At 35.1% G+C, this 16167-nt stretch overlaps 1 protein-coding gene across 1 annotated transcript; it reads left to right on the forward strand.

Annotated features, from left to right (window-relative positions):
• Nucleotides 1-7705: 7705 nt before the first annotated feature.
• LOC587408 (transmembrane protein 35B) lies at nucleotides 7706-14725 on the forward strand. Its single transcript, XM_795360.5, has 2 exons — nucleotides 7706-7943; nucleotides 12129-14725. Exons 1-2 carry the CDS (start codon nucleotides 7842-7844, stop codon nucleotides 12447-12449), a joined length of 423 nt encoding a protein of 140 aa, XP_800453.2. The 5' UTR covers nucleotides 7706-7841; the 3' UTR covers nucleotides 12450-14725.
• Nucleotides 14726-16167: the final 1442 nt, after the last annotated feature.

The following is a 16167-nucleotide window of genomic DNA, read 5'->3' on the forward strand; positions in this document are numbered from 1 at the left end:
GACTACCATTAGCTCAAGTTATTTCTCAATTAATTTGGCATTCCATGGCGGCGACTTATACAGTGCCTTGTCTTCTTTCTATAATAGCTAATGGTAATTTTACCCTTCTACCCCTTGCAATTATTTTGATCGCGATATAAAACTTCTTACATTATATTATGGGTAAATGGGTAAGGGTTTTTGTTTCTTTCATTATTTTCTTACAACCATAAATTCTCAATAAAAAATGTTGAAGTGGATTTGCATGGTTTGACAGCCAAGTATTCATAATACTAATACAGTATGAAGTCAGCTGCCAATGTGATATGCTGCTTGTTTTTATGAAGGTAAGTTTTAAGGACAATTTCTCTGCATATCTTTATATTGAGTTGTTGTGGTCTGTATCGTGGATAAGTAACTGGGCTGTGGATGACATGTTTCGCGGTTCGAGTCCTGGAGCGGCACTAATGCCCCTATAATGCCGATGGCAAGAGCTTATTCCTCGACTGCTTTCAACGCCTTTGGGATGTTAGGGCACCGGTGCTAAAGTCAGGGTAATAAGAGCCTCTTGAGGATTCCCTGGGATTAATATGTGATTTAAAAAAAAAAATCCTTCTTAAATCACCTTCTGAAACAACAATTTAATACTGTATTATACTTTATTACTGTTTTGGTGGCAGCACCAATAAAGCCTTTCGCTTTCCTAGCTGTCTCCACATTCATATATATTTTTGTTGTATTGTATTTTAAATGTTTCTCTTTAATTTGTACGCTATGTTTTGTATTTTATATGTTTGTTATGTTTTTATGATGAATGAAATAAAGTTCAATTCAATTAAAAAAATTCAATTCAAATGTATCTATTAATGTTATTATTAATATTAATATTAATATTATTATTATTATTATTATTATTATTATTATTTCTATTATTATCATTATTGTCATTACAGTGGTTGTTGTTGTGCTGTTTTTATCCATGGGCCTTACAAGCAGGCTATACGTGTTAATGTGACCGCTGCATACAGTTTTTGTTATTATTGTTATTATTATTATTATCATCATTGTTATGATTATTACTATGATTATTATTATAAATATTATTATTATTATTATTATTATTATTATTATTATTATTACTATTACTATTAACATTATCTTTGCAGACCTATTTAATGAAACATCATACAATTTGTCTGAACCATATATAACTAGACACTTTCTTTCATATTATTGAAATTCTCATCTTTAAATTCATGGAATCATAATTTCTGTTTTTGACAGGATTTTCAAGATGGGAGTTCTTTTTATTTTATCGACGCTGCTAATAGGTAGGTCATTTTCAGTGAGTGGATTTGCTGGGGTTGGTGTTGGTGTATTTTGCACAGTGCCCCCCAAGTTCCCCCAAAATGCCCCTTTTTACATAGGATAAAGTGCCCCTTTAACTTTGTAAGATGTGCCTTTTTTACATAAAAAGTGCCCCTTTTACTTTGACAAGTGCCCCCTCCCCTTTCCACCTCTGATATGTGCCCTTTTTATTTTGACACGTACCCCTTTTAACTTCGACAAGTTCCCATTTTCCTTTGCAATAAGATAGTGTTCATTTTCCATTCCCATAAGTGCCCTTTTTAATTTCTAGTAAGTGCCCCTTTTCAGGTACGAGAAGCGCCCCTTTTCACTTTTGATAAGCCTCCCCTTCCCCTCTGATAATTTCCCTATTCAAATCTTAGAGGTGCCCCTTTTACTTTGACAAGTGCCCCTTTTCCTTTGTAAGAAGTGACCCTTCCCCTTTTAATAACTACCTCTTTTTAACTCGGATAAACGCACCTTATATTTTCACATGTGCCCCCTTTCCTTTCTAATAAGTGCCCCTTTTTATTTCTAATGAGTGCCCCTTTTCCTTATGATAAGTGCCCCCATATAAAAAAGAGCACCTGTCCTTCTCATAAATGCCCCTTTTCACCTATGAAAATATTCCCTTTTCATTCTTATACTGGTGCCCCTTTTCATCTTTGGTAAATAACCCTATTCAATTCTGGATAAAGTTTTAAATTGTATTTTCCACATTTGGTTTACAGTATCACATTAAACGCAAAACATTATAAACTGGCGTAGAACTGCAAATATACATATTAGATATGAATACGATTTATAATATTAGTGACAGATAATGCACATTCTTGCATTAAAAATTTATACTATTCTTCTTGTGCTTCGAGAATGATTCGAATATTTTTTGTTAACTGACGAGTGTAAAATGTTTACGACGGTTTTTTAATCGAAAAATATTGAATATACATCTTAGTCCCTTACAGCCTATGTACTGCAAGTAAACTGAAATTCGAATGTCCACGTGGCATTGGTTATTATGGCGGCGTTCAAACCTACACCCTGCAAAATGTGTTCCCAGTATCACCTCGAATGGTGACGCCACTCGATAGCTCCTCAAAATCTGTGGTCACCGCCTGCGTCCCAACGGGTGAGTAACACGTAGATATTTTAATCTTAAAAAAAAAAATCCCTTCTCCAATTCTCATTTGGTTTGAATTATATAATAATGATGATAACAATCATAATAGCAACAGCAACAACAAAAACAACAACAATAATATCGAAAATAATATCACTAGTGATATTCGTTTGTCTCGTAATGTATGGTCAATAAGGGATCTATTAAAAAAGATCACGACGTTTCGTGCGCCGCTGCAACACTTCGTCGGGTGATAAAATCTAAAGCAAGCATGTTTTATACTATACGGGAGGACCAGCGGTCAGTTAATTAGCAAAAATAGCAAAAATGTCACCTCGTCAAAATATGAAAGCACCGAGCAAGGCCCGAATCCGAGACCTCTCGTATAAGGGGCTCTCCACATTATACCACAATACTCCATTAGTCAATATCTCTCTCTCTCTCTCTCTCTCTCTCTCTCTCTCTTTTTATGTTTGTCCAATTCTAATGCTGCAGAGTGCGTGTTTCATACACCAAAACCCCGCAGCAGGTATACTTACATCTGGTACAGATCCGTAGAAATACCCGAAGGCTTAACTTGGTTATCTTTCCAAGCACATACTACTGGTAACTTCCAATTTTTATTGTACGGAAGGACGCACGGGGTGTTGATCAGTGAGTATTCATAATTTATGTTTATATTATGTGGTAAATCAATTCAACTATCTTACTGGCTGTGACAAAATAATGAGAAGCAAAACAGAAGGCCTGAATATTATATATGACATGAACACCGGGTTTAACTCCTTGACAGGCTCTCATGTATTACATGTACAACGAGAAGGTTCTACACCCTCTCACCTCATTCAACACACAATTACTCAAAGGTGATTAGGCAAGAAAAAAAATGAGTTGAAATAAATTGAAATAACTTAAAAGGGGACTGCGAGTCGATAGGAAAATTTAGGTTTTCTTAACATTGTAATGATATATCCATACTATGAACAAAACTGTTCATAGTATGGATATATCATTGCAATTTTTGTTCATAAATTATATTCCAATGCATAAGGTGATGGAGAAGGCTATCGAAAATTGAAAGTCTTTGCGGTTGTGTTATCAATGAAAATATTTCAATTTGATACATCTTTATCGTATTTTCTTCTTCTTCTTCTTCTTCTCTCTCTCTCTCTCTCTCTCTCTCTCTCTCTCTCTCTCTAAAGGAATTTGCCCTCGCCATCACGACGTACATATCTTTGATTACGTTTATCCAAGGCAAAATACAGTCATGGCCAGGGGTACATATCCCTGCGTGTCCTCTTCGTGCAATGCTTTCTGGGTTGACTTCAAGAATGGCGTCTACCAGATTGGTTTGGTCGGTGCCACCACACCTTTCCTGGTTGCACGTGATCCGTCGTCTTATCAAACCACCGAGCTGGCCTTGTATGCGAAGGAACCCTGCGATTGGGTGTTCAACATTCCCTGTTCTGCTTCAATGAGCACAACGAATGTGATGCAACTGGCTGATGAAGAAGAAATGAACTAGGCATTCATCTATGTTTTATCACTAGGCATTTTTTTTAATAAAAAGCACTGAATTAAGAGAATAACAAACAACCCTGACGCTATCTTTCTACTCTGTATGCGTATGGTACCGTAATGCATGTAATAGATGAACGATGATGCATTAGCATCAGATTTATAACCCATGATTGTATAATTCAAATTAGACAATATGGTGTAAGTATATAGAAAGTGTATGTAAATATAAAAGTACTTAATTGTAGTAATGACATTCCGTTATTGTATAGCGTATATCACATCATGTTATATTATCTCTATATGCGCTTTCAAAGAGCTTTTGATTTTTGTTTATTTACAATTCTAGTAGTTGTTATCAACGCACTTTGCAGTTCAAGGAATAATCCTATATACCACACTTGCACACCAAACCTGGTTTGCGTGTGGAAAGTGCTGATAAAATGTCTTGTCATTCTTAAATATCATCGATTGGTTAATGATTCTATAATGCAAATACAATGTAAACTACTTGAGCCGGTCTATCAATGAGAGCAAAACAATTTATTGTTCATGTCCATGGGACCAATAAATATAAGAAATGAAAAGTTTGAGGGGGGGGGGGGAGTAAAACAGCAAGTTGTCCTTTCATGTTTTTCAATAATAATTCATGTATAATTACGTCTAGTGTGTAGCCAACAGTAATTGACAAGCATTCCCCTAGCTCGAGTTTTGTAACATTATTTTTTAATTTTTTTTTTATGAACATACGGCCGGTTCGAAATGTGCTTCATAAATCTTCGAAATGGAAGAATATGCGGTTTGCCTTGAACATGCTGTACAAACGACGTTTTAATACCAGTATGTGTCTGTTCTTTAACGGTTGGACACCTCTGTTTGACGTATAGGAAATGAAAACGGAAGCACTTGTAGTACAGCACTCGACGCACTTGGTCATGTAATGGTTTGAATTCACAGCTTATCTCAGGCTTACGAATATGATATCATTTTGTATTCCATAACAACAGATACCCAACGCAACTAGCTCTGGCGTATATCCACGCAAGTATGTATTTTGACACAATACACTTTATTATTATTCTTCACAAAACTTCAAAAAAGTCACGGAATCATTTAAGTTATTTTACTTTGTTCTTTATTTCCTTGGATAACGCGATAATAGTTATACCTGTACTTTAAAGCAAGTCCTTCAAGAGACTCTGATGTCTTTTAATATGACCAAATTATTTTGCCTCTCTTTTGTTAACTATTCCTTTAAGGTTACTTTGCTTATACCCAGCCAAATTCAACATTTTTTTTTGTTCCTTGTCAAATCTTTCCATGATAATCTCATCATTCTATTATACACCCAAATTTCAAATAATGGGATTTTCTTTTCCATAGCCTTGGTTAGTGTCCCCCGCCAATAAAAAAGAGAAGGGAAAGGGAAAGAGGAGAGAGGAGAGAAAGGGAAAGAAAGAAGAGGAAGAAGAAAAGAAAAGGGGAAAAGAAGGAGATCGGGGGCCGAAAGGGCCTTGCCTCCCAGGCTGTTGCCTCCCCCCCCCCCCCAGCAAAAAAAAGAGAGAGAGAAGGAAGGAAAAGAAAAGAAAAAAAGGAAAAGAGGAGATAAAGGAAAGGGAAAAAAGAGGAAGAAGAAAAGAAAAGAAGGGGGATATCAGTTGCGATTTTCCCGCTAACACGTTGTGGATCGGGGAGGGGGCCAAAAAGGCCCTCCCCCCCCCCTCTCAGCAAAAAGGAGAGAGAGAGAAGGAAGGGAAGTGAAAGGGAAAGAGGAGAGAAAGGGAAAGAAAATAAAGAGGAAGAAGTAAAAGAAAAGGGGGAACAGAAGGGAAGTTCAGTTGGGATTTGTATCGCTTCTTCTATCATCATAATGTATTTATAACAGCAACAAAACAAAATGCAGAAGAAAACTATTTTGCAGGCAGGAAGAAACGCAAAAATGATCATGCATTTGCATGTAGGTGTATCATTAGAATTAATCATATTGTTTTATTACATTTTGTGAAATAGTATGCATTCAAGCTTTTGGAACTTTTTGTGTGTATTTATATGAAAGAAAGCGTTTGGAACTTATAATGCACATGATGCAATTTCAGGTGCAATTACTGTGTGAAACGCCTCGTCGAATACTCTTTTATTTTTGTTTAACCTTTTATACAGTAATAATACAGATATGTACAAGCCAACCAATTTTGTTTTTAATCATGTCAACCACAACCTTTCTAAACCTGATCAAAATATAATATGGGACACGCACGGCCAGACACTATAGTAGGCCTATAGGAAATCTTCAAATGTTAATCAGTAATGACAAAATAACTTGTCTGTTGCCTTACTACAAAAATAAGTCGGGCCTGAATTGAATGGCAAAACAATTATTGTGTTAAAAGGAAAAAGCAATTTTGATGACATTACAAATTCCCCAATAACCAATACGATTGGAGAGTGAGTATTCGTTTTTGTTCTTCTTCAAAACTTACTCAATACAAAAAAGTATTAATAGCTGGCCCGGATACTTCAGCCTTTCACGAAACGCAAGTAGTCTCAGGCCCAGACCTGAGGTGTCTTTCCATTTTCATGGTGTTGCTCTTTTGCACGCTATTGTGTATGAGGTTGGAGTATCTGCCTATACAACTTTGATCGTACAAAACTACAAGTTGTCTTTCTTGACATGTTTGTTCCAAAGAACCTGCTTCGTATAAAGTTGTAAAAGTGATATACTAAACAACCAATCTTTTCGCTCTGTTTTTGAAGGGTGTAAAACACATCTTGTAAATTGTAATCATATTGTACTTATCATATTACAGGTCAATAAAGGCTACTTTTTCGAAACTTAATACCGAGCCCGACATCTTTATTATATCACGTACGACAATGACTTGTTTTCACACATAATTTATTTAGGCTGATCCTATTGAAAATGGTTATTGATTGTATTGAAAATGGTTATTGATTTACAGTATCTGGCCATCTCAGATACATAACTATTTGATTTGATCGCCGAGGAATAATGAACTCTTACGGCTTTTGCAAGAGCCGACGTATGCTGATAAGGATTCACAAAACTCAGTGCATGAAATATGTAGAGTCCTTTAAACAAAACACAGAAGAATGTCTTTGATTGTTTATTACATATTTTTAGTTCCATATGTTAAAAAAAAAAAAAAACAATGATCACTTATTTCAAAAATTGTTTTTCTCTAGTTTTCATAAATCAACTTTAGTCAAACAAAAAATGCAATAATGTAAAAGAAAACCATACGGTAATTGTATAATATCTAAATTATTGTTTTACTGAAAAATATACTTCAAACAAATTAATACTTTCCAGGCCTCCATTTCTCATGTATGAGCCTAGCAGTATGGGAAGCTGATGTTATAATCAATTCTGATTCGTTCAAAAGTTATCGGGCGATAGATGAAATGAAGATTACTGTCAGCTGTCAGATTTGATTCATTTAATTTCATTTCTAACTAAATGTATTACTTTGACACCTGAAAAAAAAGATTACTCAATGTTTGTGTACAGATCGAGTATGTAGGGGAAAATGATAGGCCTCCTCGCTCCCTGAGCGTGTCTTGGGCGGCTGGGGAGATAGGGAAAAGAAAATGAGCACATTTTAAATATGTCTCTTCCATCTGTTATTTTGGATCCACCATAATTATAAACATTCAGTATGGGCGTGGTCGGGGCGCGTGCCTGCTAGCTGAATTCTGACGTGAGATGGCGCAATACCACATTTAAAAATAAATGTTCAAATCTCGGAGTCCAAGTTTATACCTGGGGCCATTTTAAGGATTACAATCTCTACTATATCCTTGCCTTTGAAGTCAATTTTCAGCCGGTGTTGAGATTTGCTGTTAAACTCTAAAGATGGGCAGTGTAACGTACTATTTGACTGTTGGAGTGGGGCTCGCCTGTGTTCTTTTGGGAACGTTGAAAGTTGCTCCCATCGAGCCTGCACACGGGAACTTGGTAAGAAAACATGTTAACAAAGACGTACCCTGTACCGTAGTAAAACTAGTAAAATCTAAAGAGCTTGCCTGTCGACGCCCTGCCCCCGGCCGCTGGAGCGGCGCTCCCGTCGGGGTCGGGATCGGCTGTTACTTTTGTTTATGTTAGACCCTGTTTACCATGTTTACTGCACTGTTAGTACTAGAGTCTATAGGGCAATTCCGTGTGGGAAAGAGGAAAATCACCAAATTCTTAATTTGATCCAACTTCAATAATTTAACATTTTCCATGTGGACAAGAAATCACTTGTGACGGAACTGAAAACCGTTTTTAAATATCTTTTTTGGTTTTTCTGAAAAATATATTTGAAGTTGGGGCTATTTTGGGGGCCTCAATTACATGATAATGATTTAATTTCTTAAAATTCAGTGGAGCAATGTATTTAAAACTTATTCCTCTATATCTATTCCTAATTAATCAACATCACAAATATGAATCAAGTTTTGCATATTATTTTCAACAAATGAAAAAAGTTTTTGTATGAGAGATATTTCAATTTTACCCTTAAAATAGCGTAATTCCGTTACCAAAATTTGAAAGAAGTTTTACTCACAAAGTTATTTCTTACTTTTTTTCTTTGTAGTTGCAAATTCTCTTCCTTTATCTACCTACCAACAGCCCTAAACATAAATTTCAGAGGTATCTAATTATTTTCCTATTAAAACAGTGGTAACGGAATTACATGGTAACGGAATTACATTGGTAAAAGAAATACAAGGGGCAGCAGCATTAGTAATGAGTGGTATGTTTTTCAAGAGATGGACCTGCTGCCTCATGTACATATACTGTATGCTGTGTTACAACATTTTTAATGGATTTTGCCCCTTTTTTTTTAAGTATTGGCTTATCATATTAATTGTCTAACTAAAGACTAAGGATGTGAATTTGATATATTCAATGAAAGTTTTTTAAAAACTTTTTTCAAATTTGCATAAAGACTACAAACTAGGCTGGGAATTTTAGATGTGTTTATTTTCATTCACTCTGAACTTGCAATTAAAATTGTACCAACATCTCTTATGAAACCTTTTGTTTTAAGCATGGAAATACTTTATATTATTTCACCTATGGCGATTTTAAACAGTGCCTTTTCTGAATTTTATTCTTCACTAATCTCATCTAATCTATCGAAAAAAGAAAACAAAATTCATTAGAAGTTAGATAGCTAAGACCATAGCGGACTAGCCCTCTTTCAGACTGTGAATTTCCATACTCTACATATTATACATATGGGACTTTTAAAGGGAAAGGGGGGGGGGGGGCAGGGTGACTTTGACGATGTCCGCTAGCACTCAAAGAAAATACCCCACGAAAACACCATAAAAAACGTAAAATGTAAATTACAAAAAAAAAAAGAAGAGGATAATTCATTAAAAGTTAGATGGCTAAGACCATGGCGGACTAGTCTTCTTGCAGACGGACACTTTCGTTATATGGATGGGCCATTGGAGGGGGGGGGGGGGTGACTTTGAATCAGTCCGCTAGCACACAGAGGAAATACCTTTGCTGATGACTACATGTAGGTGAAGCTTGAAAAAGCAAGGTCTAATCTAGCGAAAAAATATTAAATAAAAAGTAAGAAGGCTTTGGCAGGTACCGGACTAGTCTCGTTGCAGACCTTCACTCTGCCGACTCGTAACCCGTAAAACATATGGGACTGAGGGAAGGTGTCAGGGTAACTTACGGTACAGGTCTGTTAGCGCTCAGAGAAAATACATTAAAAAAGGACAAGGTGGAGGTTGAAGGGGAAGGTCTGATCTATCAAAAAACATGTATTTTATTAGAAGTTAGATGGCTACGACCATAGCAGACTAGCCCTCTTGCAGACGGTTAATTTCCATACTCTACGTATTATACATATGGCAAGGGGAGGGGGGGGGGGGGGGGGTGGCAGGGCGCCTTTGACTAGATCGCTAGCGCTCAGAGAAAATATAACTGTTTGGAATGAAGAATGATGACAATGGTCAAGTTTGTTACATGTTGTAACAAATTCAAGAACACTGATGAAGTGTGTAATTGATTTTAAAAGAATTATAACCAACTATTAAGGAATGATAACAATTTAGTGAATTGGCATAATGATTTAAGGTTTGACATTTTATTGCAACTCTGTTGATGACATTATCTTAAGTAATTAGTTTTGAATCGGGTGCTAGCTTTTGTGGATTGAAATGTAGTATGGAATTATCTGACAAGGTTTGTAATTAATTTTAAAAGAATGATAACCAGTGCTCCCTCTAAGGCCCTACATTAATGTTGGAAAATTGGGTCAGGAGGTTGGAAAATTGGCTCAACAGAAATATGAGATAGGGGAATGATTTAGAAATTCTGGTGTGAAATATTATTGAAACGCTGTTGACAAAATGATAGCTACATGTATATTAAGCTCTCTTTATATAATTAGTTTAAATTTTGGTGGTTGGTTTTACGGACTGAAATCATTGTAAATAAATATTCATGTATTTTGTTTTTAATTTACACCAAGATCCTGTGTTGGGTGTAGGCAGTGTTATTAGTAGCACTTAAGTGTTTTGGAATTGTTTGAATGCTTAAGTCCACGACGTACAGGTTGTAATATTGCAATTTTCAATCGATTTTTGATAAAAACTGCATAAAATAAGCTTTGAAATAATGTATTGCATGTGGTATTTGCTTGGTTAATAGGCCCTCACAATAGTCAATAAAACAATTGAATATCCTTTGTTTCCTATTGAATACTGTGGAGTTATTGACCTGTTTCTATAAATTGGCCTTGGCGACTTCACAACCAGTTTGTCGTGTATTGTCACAAAAGTGATCTGTAATTCCGTTACCGGCAAATGGGCAATAATATATGTAGTTTGTCATACTTTGTGTGATGTTTCTACTTGCAAACTAAACCAAATTAAAATTAGTTGTAAACTAGTATATGATAACACATATTGACATAAATTTAATCACTACACACCAATATTTGCTCAGAAATGTCATATTTACTTGCCATTTAACAATATAAAAGACGCGTTTTCCAACAGTTTTTAGAAATTAAGTACACATATGAATTGCTTTGTAGTTAAAATCAATTATTGCAACCCCTGAAACAATTAAACAACAATTTAAGCCTACATAATGTTTACAAAATCACCTTTTTTCAAGCTTATTTCAGAAGACGTAATTCCGTTACCATTTATGTAATTCCGTTACCACTACCTTCTTTCATAAAACCATCCAGCATAGATAAACCATGACAACTTCACCCAAAAAAATCTTGCCATGGGACAGTCAACAATATTTGCTCCCTTTATTAGCATTACTTCACCCCCAATTGGCTGCAGATTTCAGACGAAATCTTTTCAAAGTTAGTGTAAAAAATAACCTGATTTTTCTGCCGTAATTCCGTTACCGACACACTTTTGGTCCTGGGGTGTTCCGAATGTTGAAATTTTTTTTTTAAATTTTGATTTGCTAACAGGTGCATAATACAGAAAGAATAAAAAGATAAATAATCACCTAGGCCCAACCACCTGTCTACAGTATATAAAAATAGAGCCCAAATTTCTCTGAAATGTAATTCCGTTACCGTGGAATTGCCCTATAGGTCATATCTTAAACTTGTTTTTATTTTGTTTAAATTAAAATCAGGATGCATGAACGTGATTATGGTGAGAATTGGGACAGAGTATTTCCTGGCAGCTGCACGGTGCAGGCTCATATTATTACTGCAAATTCATTGAAAGTGGCTTTGATATAATTTTTAAAGTCTTAATTTATTTCTAAAACAGTAACACTAACAAAAATATTGATTGATTAAACTTAAACATCCAATTCCAATGGCAATGTCATCAGGGTCATGATCCATCCTCCAGCGCAGAGCTGCATGGCCATGGAGAGCCGAGGCCGAGTGGGGTCGACTTTTCAAAGTCAAAATGAAATTTTCTTGATTGTCATTACAGACGTCAAGTTGATAATATAGTTATGCCAGTCGGTATTGCAATTTTACTGTCCTACTCATTTATTATGCCAATGCAAATCATGACCAACATAAAACAGACAAAATAAATGATAATTGTTTTAAAAGTTGGGAAAAACTGCTACCATTTAATGTCTCAGTTATATGTCATTAATTTTTCTCTGTAATTTTCACGATATATAATTCTCTCTATCTAGGTCTCTTACATGCACAAGTTCGCTGGAGTCTTCCCGCTTCGTGCCGTTGGCTTCCAGCCGTCCGGTGCCATGTACTGCGCCGTGATGGCTGTCTTGGATATCTTCTTCGGAGCTCTTCTGGCATTCGGCCGCTACGACTGGCCTGTCATCAGCTGCTTTGTCCTCCTCGTCATATCGGCCCTCTACATCCACGGTCTGCTGGCTCTGAGCGCACCGATGGTGGACTTCTTCTTCCCGGTGCTCCTCGCCGTACTTCTGTTGCTGCTGATGTTCGGGCGCCATGGACTGTGGGGCGGATATGGCAAGATCCACCTGGCCTAAGCTGGAGTGTACGTGAGTGAGTCAAGAGTGTCCCTAATCAGACTCTCACAGTATGGTTGATTATTCTTATCAACTAACAAGCCACCATTTTAATTATCATATAATCAAGGGACTTTAAATTTCTGAATAAAGTTTTGGTAATTGTTAACTTGATTTGCAGTGGATGAGGCCGGGCATATTTTCTTCCGAGTTTAAAGATCAATGTAATCTCTGTATCTGTCAACAAGAAACATCTTTGCACACCCACGGTTCACAAAGCCAAGGCATGCTACGTTTTGCAAAGTTGGATATTTTTTTGTGTGTATTCATGCAAAGTGTGTGACAGTCATTGAGTCACCTTTAATCACAAAGAATACTTTGAATTGAATGAATATTTATTGACTGTAAATCAATAATCATGTATTTTGTTCATTAGAGATATTAAATCAATGTTTTGAACGTCTAATTAACTATAACATACATGTGAGATATACAGGTATCTCACAAAATACCTGATCAAGATTGCATTCCGAAATCAATTGTCACATATTTTGCAATAATTTGCCAAACAGTAAACCTAATAATTAACTAAAGCAAGCCAAACACGATGCTACGAGGTGCATACATGTAGATCTTAAGATTCAAGCCTGAGTGTTGCATTCCCGGTACTTGGCAAGTTTGCATGCTCATAGGCGTTGGTTTACGCACAATGTATACATGTACATGTACACGTAGGTTTTACTATTATTACTAGAGTACAATAGTACATGTACAGTAGTTGAGGATAGAAATTTCATTAGAATCATGTTTCAAAAGTAGTAAATAGGAGATAGTGTAAACTATTAGTGTAAACTAATAAATTAACACTCTCACCAATTTATATTTAAAACACCAATCATCCAAAACCACTGCCAAACTCAAATCAATCCTCTCTCCTAAGCCTCCAACATAAAAGTACCAGAGCCCTAAATCAAAACGACTGACTCAGATCATGGCCAGTGCAGGTCTATCTGTCTTTTATTATGCAGCCTCATACTGTACATTTTTAGGCAAAGTATATTCAAATGAAATACATCATAAACCGATAGCAAAATAGGATTTAAGAGTAAGACTGAATATTCAAAAGGAAAAGGAGAAGAGAACCGATGATAAGTAAGAAGTGGAAATACCTAAGATCCATGAATAAAAGAAGAAAGAGAACAAAGGAACATACCAGGTGAGATGGAAGACTTGGTATGTAGAGGAGATGAATGGAGAAAGGAATTGGGTTGATCAGTAGTGAATTGAATATGTATAGAGAGAAGAGACTAGAGAACCAAATAGTAATTGTAACAAATACAAGTATGAATTGGTCTTATTTTAACTCTTACAATAGTTTAGATCATGTAATTTAATTTTAATAACAAACACATATTTCTTAATAGCACTGAGCAGTTTGAGTGTTTATTTGTGAGTAGGCTGGAGTAAGACTTTGGCAGTAATCTTGTATTTCTTGGTTGATGTGTATATTTGGTATTTTCTATTTTTATGAGTTCTAGATGAGGGACATTTCTTGTCAAAATTGGACTGAAAAAGCCAGAGGTGAATTTGGAGATGATAAAATAGCGTAGTTGTCCTAGTGATGTATCTATTGTATATGTATAGCTGCCATGTAATTCTTTTTACAATATACCGTCAAATGTTCATGTACTTTTTACTTAGATGTTTTGATTTGAATTTATGTGAATTTAATCACAAAAAATGCAAGATATTGATTATTGAACAAGTATGATTAGGAAAATATGAAATTCTCTATTACTATTATTATTGCTCATCACTGGACATAATTATTAAAAGGCTACATGTAAAGATTTTAGAAACATATGTTCTCATTCAAAATTCAAATGATCAATCTGTTCTAAATCATGTATTCTATGCAAATTGAAAAGACCATGCAACATTTGCTATGTTAAAAGTGATGATGGTTACTGATTTGAAGAAGTTACAGGGTGAACTTTCCATTCAGTATTTCCCATATACAAGATTTACAATCTACTCTGTTAAACAGGAAGAAAAACGGTGTAAATGAGATTATTTTTGGTTCGTGTTAACGATAAGATTGAGATATTACATATAGCTATGGTGCCTCCAAAACGTGTGATTATACCCTCAGGATTCAGCTGTATTTGTATTGAACATTCCTAGCATTGTCATCATTTTATATCCAATTTTTTGTACCATTTTATTTATACTGGTGAAAGTGTGCTCTTAGTCAATTGTATTGTTTTTTCCTAATAAAGTATAACTTCCAAAGACAACTGCTTGTTTGAATAATTTGTTGTACCTGTTGCAAGGCTCTGCACTAGCTTTTAGTGTTGTGGGCTTAGACTACCAGTACACGTTATCAGGTCTGCATGTAAATTTTGATGATTTTTTTGATGATTTTTTTCCTGATTTTTTTCGTTTTCTTTTTCTTTTCCATTTTGTATGTATTTATATCTTTATTTATTACATAGAGAAAAAAAAACACTTTATTGTGCTAAATTTTGAGTCGGGCGGATTTTGTGTCTGGCAGAGCACCCTGGATTTAACTTTTTTTTTTTTTCCCCCATTCAAATAGCAGAAAAACTAAGATCATTATTTTCCCTGGTACATGTAAACCATATTGGGTGATCTTACATGTACCATGGTTAATTGTCTAAGAGTGTGTGTGTCAGATTGCATCATCTTACCTAATTTTGAAATTAAAACAAATAAGAATTTGAAGTTTCTTCGTGTATAAAGATTGTGGAAGAAAGAGGAGTGAGAGAGAGAGAGAGGGAAAAAAGAGGGGGTGCTTGTAATGAGTATGAGAGAGAGAGAAACGGGGGGCTTGTAATGAGAATGAGAGTGTGAGAGAGAGAGAGAGAGAGAGAGAGAGAGAGAGAGAGAGAAGCAATGGTTTGTCTTGTAAATTCTAAGAGTTTCATCCTGTTGATCAATCGGTATGAAAGTGATGGCACATATATTAAATTCCTTTGATTACACAACATTGAGAATCATGTACAGACCAACACAACAAAAAAAGAATGATTTCCTTGCATTAATGTAATTTTAAAGACCCTATCCTATGCAAGTTTATATCAATGGAAAGCTGAATAAATGTAGAATAAAAATATAAAGGAATAAACAAATATTTTCCCTTTCAAAAGCAAATTAAAACCTTATTTTCCACACCTGACCTGATCGTCTCGCCTATAGCCGAGGTGATGAGCTGTGCTTAATTCATGCAAAGTAATTATGAATATGCTTGCTCCATACAAAAGAATGTCAAGCTTTAGATTTCAAGTTTTCAGAGAGATATTTATCCTCTGACAGACACTAAAATAGATATGATTGATAGTTTTGAAATCCATGGCTTACAAGCTTTCTGTTGATATAAATGCATATTTAATTTTTCACTTCCGACATGGTCTTTAACAAAAATACAAGTAATAAAATATAATAAATCTTCACAAGTAAAGCACACCACAAAAGGCAATCAAACACATGATTATATCATAATCAAAATATAATTTTCTCAATGTACATACATGATTCATAATTAATATGATACAAAGGCACTTGATTCATGGCAAAAATTAGAGGCAATTTGAGCGATTGGAATGATTTCTGATGAAACATTACATTAAAAATGTTGTTACCCAAGTTCTCTGATATCAATAAAATACAAACTATTTAGATACATACATGTAAAAGCTACCAGTAAAATAACTAAAAA

Source organism: Strongylocentrotus purpuratus, unplaced genomic scaffold (assembly GCF_000002235.5).
Source record: "Strongylocentrotus purpuratus isolate Spur 01 unplaced genomic scaffold, Spur_5.0 spur5_scaffold_21, whole genome shotgun sequence".
NCBI classification, from domain to species: domain Eukaryota; kingdom Metazoa; phylum Echinodermata; class Echinoidea; order Camarodonta; family Strongylocentrotidae; genus Strongylocentrotus; species Strongylocentrotus purpuratus.